This window comes from Chaetura pelagica, unplaced genomic scaffold (genome assembly GCF_000747805.2).
Source record: "Chaetura pelagica isolate M959 unplaced genomic scaffold, ChaPel_1.0 scaffold235, whole genome shotgun sequence".
In the NCBI taxonomy this organism is placed as follows: Eukaryota; Metazoa; Chordata; class Aves; order Apodiformes; family Apodidae; genus Chaetura; species Chaetura pelagica.
In genome coordinates this window covers 1,681,511-1,690,772 of record NW_009953215.1, presented here as the reverse complement: position 1 = coordinate 1,690,772, position 9,262 = coordinate 1,681,511, and the positions used below count along the sequence as shown (strand labels likewise).

At 42.1% G+C, this 9,262-nt stretch overlaps 1 protein-coding gene across 1 annotated transcript in view; it reads left to right on the top strand.

The window, feature by feature from the left end:
• MTR (5-methyltetrahydrofolate-homocysteine methyltransferase) overlaps positions 1-9,262 on the top strand; it is a 56,420-nt gene that overhangs the window by 4,971 nt on the left and 42,187 nt on the right. The window contains 4 exon segments of the mRNA XM_009997596.1: positions 431-626; positions 5,676-5,890; positions 7,156-7,245; positions 8,611-8,680. Coding sequence (XP_009995898.1) covers positions 431-626; positions 5,676-5,890; positions 7,156-7,245; positions 8,611-8,680 — 571 coding nt within the window.

Here is a 9,262-nt window from a genome sequence, read left to right as displayed (position 1 = left end):
CGAACGCGCGGTTGTTGAGTTAGGGTGCTCGTTGCTGGAGCCCTCGGCTGCTCTGGTGCAGAGCCGGGCGCTTGCAGCGGGCTTTTCTCTACCCGGGAGGGGTCCGGAGGGCGCTGGGACGCCCGTGGCGCGCGGTCGGACGCAGCTAAGCGGGAAGAATTAAAAAAAATCCCACAAACAACTGCCTTAAAGTCTGCAGCTTGATGGTAGGGACCAGGTGTGTCCAGCTGCTCCGGGGCTCTAAGCTGAAAGTGTCATTTCGGGGGTTAAACAGAAGTCGTTGGAAGGGAAGAAGTAAAATCAGCTGCTAGTTGATACTACGTTTTTAAAGGGACAGTTCTGTCAGTGGCTGCTTTCAGTGGTGCTGCCGGCTGCAGGGATCCCAGGCGTATTCCTTTTTGATGTTTCTGCTGCTGCTCCCGTGATTCAGCCTGGGCTCGAGTCCCGGGGCTGCAGCCGCCCTCACCGCGACGCTGCGTGCGGTTCCGACTCCATCGTCAGCTTCTGTGGTCTGAGGCTGTTCCGGGTTCCTCTGACAAAGATGAGGTTGACCTGCTCTGCCCTTTCTCCCGTGCTGTGTGGGGCCAAACCATCACTAGCAGCTGCCCTGCTGCTACTAGAACTGAGTGGGTTTGGCTGAGATGGGAAACGTGGGAGGGTGTTTCAGCAGTAGCTAGAGAAGTGGTGGCGGTTGAGGGAAAGTTCTGCTGAGATGGAAGCCCCACTGAACGGGCAGAAGGCAGTAGATGGTGCTGTGTATGTCTGGCAGTGGTGCAAAGAACCTGTGTTCGGGAGCAGACCATGGGAAGCTGAGTGAAGGGCTTCTCCCTAGCTTTTCAGTGGCAGGGCATGCCTCGGAGTGAGACAGTGTAGGGTGAGAGGCTGTTTTGTTTCCCCGTGGTTCCTATCTGTAATAAATATCTAATAATATGTTGTGGACAGTTTGATGTCAGGAGATGGGCAGTTGTGGTTACTATACAGGAAGCTTTCTGAGCCTGGGATTTGCATATTTAGCTCGAGACAGCAGAAAAAACAAGCAGGCCTTCTGTTTTATTCTGGGGCTAAAGTGATTTTTGTGGTTATTGTTTGCCTTTCAAGTTAACTTTGTAAATGGATTGGCTACACAAGTGTTTGTCTGGAAGACCTGAATGGTTCTTAAGAGTGAAGACATGGAAAATGTCAGCATGATTACATAGGTACCCAAGATAAAGTGCTAAGATCCAGTGCTTCTCTCTTTGAATAGGCAAGGTAACAAATGGCTTAGCAACAGGTGCTGCTGCCCACTGTTGTAGAGGACCTGTCAGCCATCTGTTGCTACAGTTCATGAAACTCTTAGTGTTGCCAGGGGGCATCCAGTTGAAGAAGATTTAATTAATCAGCAAGTAATGCTAAGGTTGTGAGATGTCTGTGGCAGGCTGACAGCAGGAGTATCCTCTCTAGCAACTATTGTCATAATTTCTGCATGCTGCGCAGTAATTTTTGAGTGATGGAGAAACTTTTGCTTGGAGCTTGTGCAGGACAAAGCTGGTTTGCTAAATTAGGATGTGCAAATGTGGAGTGGCCCTGTTGCCTGCTAGGACAGGACCTGGTCAACCTAGGAAATAGGAGGTACTGTAAATACCTATACCCCATTGTCGTTCTTCAGTTTGTGTTCTTTGACACTAATGTAACAAAAATACTACAATAGTGTCACAGCTGGATTGGTCCTTTATGAAAAGCTCTGCAATCCCTTATTCCTTTCCTAATATGTCAGGCTATTTTATACCAAGAATAAATTTTTAATAGAAGTGCATTAATAATAAAAAAACACCTTTTGAGAATCAGTGAAGGCATCAGAAAAATGTGGTTTTAGGCAAATTGCAAGCTTTGAAGTCCTGTTCCTCGTGGAGAACATGCGTTTATCCTTTCAGTTCTGCATATATGTGGCTTGAGTCAGGATAATGAGATGAAGGAATATCATCCTGACTTTTCCCCTGTGCTGTTTAGCTGTCATATTGTGAAAATGGTAGGTTTCAGCTGGGTAAGGTTTGCAATTGTTAGTGGTAGAATGTAACAGTGAAGAGCTATACCACAGGAGCACTTTTGCTATGCAAACTTAGTTGGAAATACCTACAAGGGATAAAAGTTGTAGTTGTAATTTCTCCTTTCCAGAATAATTCCCTCTTCAAGTGATCTCAAAACAGAGTGTTTACCTTGGGGAAGTAAAGTAGAATATTAGGATTTATATATGCATTCCATATTCCATTGGATTTTAAGCCCATGCTGTTGGGTAGCTTTTGTTCTGACTTGGTATGGTCATAGAATCATTGAATGGTTTGGGTTGGAAGGGACATTAACAATCTAGTTACAACTCCTCACCATAGGCAGGGACACCTCCCACTAGACCAGGTTGCTCAAAAACCCTTGCAGCTTGGCCTTGAACACTTGTGAGGTGGGGGGAGGCATCCACAACCTCCCTGGGCAACCTGTTCCAGTGTCTCAGCACACTTGCACTAAATAATTTTTTCCTAATGTCCAATGTAAATCTACCCTCTTTCAGCTTACAACCATTACCCCTCATCCTATCACAACAAGCCCTTGTAAACAGTCCCTCCCCAGCTTTCCTGCAGGCCTCCTTGAGATACTGGAAGGCCTCTATGAGGTCTCCCAGGAGACTTCTCTTCTCCAGGCTGAGCAACCGCTACTCTCTCGGCCTGTATTCATAGCAGAGGTGCTCCAGCCCTTTGATCATCTTTGTGGCCCTCCTCTGGACCACCTCCAAAAGCTCCATATCCTTCTTATGTTGAGGGCTCCAGAACTGGACACAGTAACTCCAGATGGGGTTTTTTGAGAGCAGAGTAAAGGGGCAGAACCACCCCTCTTGACCTGCTGGCTACAGTTCTTTTGATGCAGCCCAGGAGACAGTTGGCTTTCTGGGCTGTTGGTTAACTAGTTCCAGCTCTAGAACACTATGTGGTAATGCGCTTTGTATTCTAAGTTTCAGTAGAGTGTGAAATCAAGGTGATTCATCCTGTGTCCTGTTACCACTTCTGGTTTGCTACTATTTCTGGTACAGTTACAGAGGCAGTTTTTCTCCTGCACTCTTCTGAATAAAAGAGGGAATCTGTTTCTCAAAGTTCACCAGCAATCTGTTTAAAATAAAATTTTAAACAACTTCTGGCTTAGCAGAAGTATGAACAAGGTTGTAAACAAAAAAACCCCACCAAACAACAAACCAACAACAACAGAAAAAGCTGACCTAATTTTTTCCCTGCCTAGGAATTTTTCCAAATATTTTTTCATTTAGTTTGCAACCAACTCGTGTCCTGTCTGGAGGTGGCAATTACGTGAGCTGAATGCTGAAAAAAGATGTTGGTACTTGTTTAGCTGAGCTGGCTCCCTGCCTCCTCCCTGCTTTGCTTCCAAGGACAGAGTTCAGCACTTTCTAGCATGGCTTTATGAATTGATCCTCTCTGATTTCTGGGGTCTTTTTCGACCTGTCTGCAGACTGTTTCCAACTTGAAAAATGCATTGTTAGTGTGCCAGAGTATGGCTCCATGTAGTGCAGGCTCCTGATGGAGGAAGAGTCAAGTGTTACCCATAGCAGACAGGTAAATTGGGTTTTGGTGAGCTGGGGGCTATGCCATACATTTGTAAAACATAGGGTCTGTCTGATGGCCACCTTTATTATTACCACTGTATTTCCTGCAGCATTTTGAGATGCTGCTGATGAAGCACAAATTTGGAAAGCTTCTTCAGAATAGGGTTCTCAGAGAGCTGGAAGCAAAGATGAGGCAGAAAACTGTACACTGAAGGAGCATCTATTCAGAGAGGCAAGCTGTAGAGACAACGAAGCACACTATGTGATGTGCAGGATTTAAAACCAAACAGATGACTGTAGATCTTTGCTTCCCACTGTTCATGAGGAGATGGGTGGGAATCACGTAGATAAAAGGAACAGAAGCCTATAGAAAGGAGGACTGAGAGGGTTCTGATGGCTCATCTCAGCTGTTTGGGCTGGAGCTCTTGGCGTCAAGGAGATGACTTAGAGGCTACATTAAAGCAAAAGCAAGCTCTAACGTCTACGCACCATTGGGTTGAAGCTCTTGCAAAACATGAGTTATGCTCCATGGCAATCTGCATTGTGGTCATACTTTCAGATACAATTTTTTGAGTCTTGCTTCTGAAAGCCTTTAACTCAAGGACTGATTTTATTTTCCTGAATAATTTGATGGTTTAACACGAGTAGGCTTAAGCCTTTTGTATAAGAACCTGCTGATCCTGCCTGTATGGTGTTAAAACTTTCAGCTTGAGAGTGGCTTGCTTTTTTGTATTTTATTTTCCCTTCAACTGCTTCATACTTGTTATAAAGCAAATTTTATTTCTCTTATATTCTTGCTGAGACTTCATCTGATTTAGAGCTAATTTTCCAGTGTTGGTATAGATGTAATCCTGTAATAGTTTTTTCTTGGCCTTATCTTGTCTCCAGTGAATTATTTTTTAATAGTACTAATGTCAAAACAGAAGCTGCATTGCAAGACTGTAGAAGGAGGACAGTAAGATCAGTTAACAATTGCCAGTGATTTTCAAGTACTACTGTATGTAAGTTGTAATGAGGTATAAGGATGTTTTTGTGCTTCACAGATAATTCTTTTTTTACAAGTGTTTTGATGGTTGTGCATAACCAAAATGCAAAATAGATGTTTACTCAAAGTGAGTAAGCCCAAGATGAATGAAGAAGAGAGATGAACAACAGGAGATCATTCATCTACATGGTTGTGAAAGATAAGTGAGGTGCCACTATTGTAAATTGGATTTTTGGTAAAAAGGCTGTTTGATTATTTTGCTATATGCATATAAATGTGTCTTTGTTATGAAATAATTCTGTGTATGTTCCTAAGAGGAAAAGTAGGATTACTTTTGTTGATGTTGTGGGGGTTTTGTGGTGTTGTGCTTTTTTTTTTTTTTTTTTTTTTTCTTTTTTTTTTTTTTTTTTCAGTTTTGGCTTTGTGTTTAACATTTGGGCTGGGCTTTGTTTGGGATCCTAAAGCATTACAATACTGCATCTTCATTCCTGATGATAGCTCTGAAATTTCTACAGTTTTCTCTTTCAGTCATATTTGGCTCTTACCTGTCAAGGTATCTTGGTGTTGGCTCACTAATGGAAGTGCAAAATTGTTATTAACTGCTCTGATCCTAGAAAGAGGTGAATTTGGGACTCAGTTGAAGAATTTTTTTTGCTTACTTTTCTCTTTCTCTGTCGTTACCATATAGGCAATTAAAGTAGAATTATTTTTTTTTAATGAAGTTTCCTAGTGTCCGGTTTGCATTTGTGTACTACTTACAGTGTGGTGTCTGGTACCAAGAGGCAGCTCTGCATTGCTGTTCAGATGTTGCTGTAGTGGAAATTATTGCACTTTAAGACTAGTTTATATAGAGAGTTTGGTGTATGTCCTTATGAACTTCTGATACTCTTGTTTATGCAGCTGACTGTGTGCTGGTGACTGTACTTAGGTGAAGGATCAATTGAGTGTAATTCTGTTTAGATAGATGGAGCTGTTACCTGACGTCATGTGATTGCAGCTGTAGGTGAAGTAAACCAATTACTGTTTCACAGATTGCACAGCTCAGGTTGCACAAGTGTATAGGATAAGGAATTTCAAAGCTGCTTGAATATTGCATATATTTTCTTACAGCAGATACTCAGAAAAGCGTGGAAGATGAAATTGAATCAATTCTGCAGGAGCGGATAATGATTTTGGATGGAGGCATGGGTACCATGATCCAGCAACATGCCCTGTCAGAAGAAGATTTCAGAGGGAACGAATTTAAAGATCATCCCAGGTCTTTGAAAGGCAATAATGACCTTCTCAGTATAACTCAACCTGATATAATCTGTGACATACACAAGGTGGGTGGTTCTGGTTTCTGTCTCTAGACAAGAGAAGGAAGGAGAATTTGGTCTCTGCACTCCCCTTTTCCATGCCACAGGCTACTGGCTCTCCTGCATCTTTTGGGAATAGGGAAGAGAGTGCTAGGTAACCATGCGAAAAAGAATGAACAGATTTAACTGTTCTGGTTGTGTGAACACAGCATTTGTGTCTTGGTTCCTGATGTCACCAAGACAGTGTTGTTTTTTAAATCCCTTTTTTATTTATGTCCCTGATGCGTTTGTATTAATTGTATAGTATGATTTATTTCATTTTTGTTTTCTCCTCAACCAGTTCTAGAGGTGCATCTAAGTAGAACACATCTGAATTCTAGATTCATGTTTCTATAATTGTCTATTAAGGAGTTGTTAAATGTGGCAGCCTGAAGCAGACCTCTCCATAGTTAATGAGTATATAGACTTCCTAATGAGTATATTTGCTGTGTTGAACCCACTGAACTAACCTGCTTCTTACAGGAAAATCTGAGTAGTTTATGTTTAATGTCTACATAAACTTTTTTTACTTAATAGCACTCAAAATGTTCTAATTTAGGGGTCACAGGGGTCACCTAAGGGTTAACCTGATCAAAAAGAGGAGTTAGGGATGGAGGAGACCAACTGATAAAAGTTATCAAAACACAGACTAGAATCCTCAAAAATTTTATTTCAATTTGCATTGATTTCAGTTTACTTCAGTGGGAATGAGACACAAAAGTGGGAGCAGAAGGCTTAATTTTTTTTGTGAATCTGGGCCTTTACTTAAACTTTAAATGTGATCTACACAAAACGTAGTTCTTGTATTCTATCCCATTTTATTCTTGTGCTGTACAGGCAACTTCAGAATATTAAAATTTTGTAATTCTCTGTTGCTGTTTGCCTGGTGCCTTTTCTGATTCTGCCCATAGCAGCCCTCACTTGCTAATGGCAATTGGACTCTGTCTCACCTTGTCCTTGTGCACAAATCTAGAATGTGCTCTGGGTGCTGGACTCAGTGGCAGAGATGACTATAATGGTCACCTGTTAATAAAAAGTGTGGCTGCCAATAAAGCTCTGAAAATTGGTTACATGGAACACTATTGCTTTGGCCATAGGCCTTAGAGTAAGGCCTTCAGAGTTTGATCTGCTTTGAATTAAAAGGTGATTTCTGACATTTTGTCAAATGAACGAGACAAATAGTTGGGTTGCTTTAATTCCAGATCTGAGTTCTGAAGGTCTTCGAGTTTGTTTTTTTCTTTCATGTCTTGCAGGAATACTTGTTGTCAGGTGCTGACATCATTGAAACAAACACTTTCAGCAGCACCCGAGTTGCACAAGCTGACTATGGCCTTGAGCATTTGGTAAGATTGTTGAACTATTTATACATTAAATGTTAATCAAGATTTTTGTCTTAGTGTCCAAGATTAGCTTAGTCTCAGAGTCTGTTGGTGTTGTGTTTTTTGACTGCATGTTGTCTCTAGAGCCATGTGATGGGGTTGTAGATAATTTCCGTTGCTGTAGATGCTTGTACTTGCTGTGAGTGTCAGTCATAGTGTGCCTATTGTTGACAAAGCCACAGACAATAATGTTCATAGAATCAAAGAATGGACTGGGTTGGAATGGACCTTAAAGATAATTTAGTTCCAACCACCCTGCAATGGGCAGGGACACCTCCTACTAGAGCAGGTTGCTCAAAGCCTCTTCCAACCTGGCCTTGAACACTTCAGGCAGGGGACATGCACAATTTCTATGGGCAAGCTGTTCCAGTGTCTCAGCACCCTCACAATAAACAATTTATTTTAATATCTAATCTAAATCTATCGATTTTCAGCTTAAAACCATTGTCCTATTGCTACTTGCCCTTGTAAAAAGTCCCCCCAGCTTTCCTGTAGGCCCCCTTCATATACTGGTGGCAAGCCGCTCTAAGGTCTCCTTGGAGCCTTCTCTTCTCCAGCTGAACAACGCGAACTCTCTCAGCCTGTCTTCATAGGAGAGGGTTTCAGAGGGCTCCAGCCCTCTGATCATCTTTGTGGCCCTCCTCTGGACTCATTTCAACAGGTCCATGTCCTTCTTATTTTGAAGGCCCCAGAGCTGGATACAGTATTTCAGGTGGGGTCTCATAAGAACAGAGTAGAGGGGGTGAATCACCTCCTGGTTTTTGTTTGAGCATTCCTAGAATGTCTTAGTTCTGTCAACAGAGGTGTTTGCCTTCAGTCTTTCCAACTTACTAAATGCCACAATGGAACTGCTTTTTTCCTGGATGTTATTTGAGTGTTGTTCATGGTGATGTATAGGGAAGTCCTTTCAAGCTTGCATTTCTCATTCCTGTTTTTTTCTGTGTTGTTTTGAGAATTTGAGAAATATGTGAAAGGAAATACGCTACTTGAATAAAAAGTGAATCTAAAAGTAGGTTAATTTGGTCCTCAAAGTCTAGAGCTTCTGTTACTTCAGTAGGATTAATTCAGTACCTTCCAGAATGAAATTCTATGATTAGCAGCTATAGGTTGGGGCATATATGGGATGAGACCTGCCCCAGAACTCTCTTGCTGAGATGTATAGAGCTGTTCCTTTTGAAGTTTTGTAATAGTGCGTATGCTTATCTGTATGGCTTAGGGAGCTTTCAGAGAGTGCTGCAGGCTGCTGTATGGAAATACTATGTTTCTCTGAGAATGAGTTATGCTGTACTGAACTGAAGGCTACTTGGTAATTTTCTGTAATTGTTGTAGGCATATCGGTTAAACAAAGTCTCCGCACAGGTGGCCAGAAAAGCAGCAGATGATGTAACTGCTCAGACAGGTAAGCAATATTTAATTTCTTATTCATTTGTGGGTTTACTGTAGTCTTTGAAATGTTGCTAACTAGAAGATAGCTTGGTGGTTTATATCAAAGGGACATAACTTGCAGACATGCACACTTTTCATTTTAGGCACAGTAGCAATATTCCATCTCTATTCACGTCACACCAATTTCAACATGTTTGCAGGATCTGGCTCATAGTGTGTTCTGCAGAATGGCTATTGCCATAGTAGACAAGAAAATGTTTCTATAAATATATTAGCAACAAAAGGAGAGCTAAGGAGAATCTCCATCCTTCAGTGGATATGGAGGGAAACACAGTGACAAAGGATGAGGAAAAGGCTGAGGTACTTAATGCATCCTTTGCCTCTGTAGTTAGTAGTAGGATCAGCTGTCCAGGTACCCAGCCCCCTGAGCTGGCAAGCTGCTCCTCCATCATCTGTCAGCAGTCCTGGTTAACAGGGAAAGTGCCAGACTATCGGAGGCTTGCCAATGTGACACCCATCTACAAAATGGGCTGAAAGGAGGATCTGGGGAACTACAGCCCTGTTGTCCTGATCTCAGTAGTGGGTAACATCATGG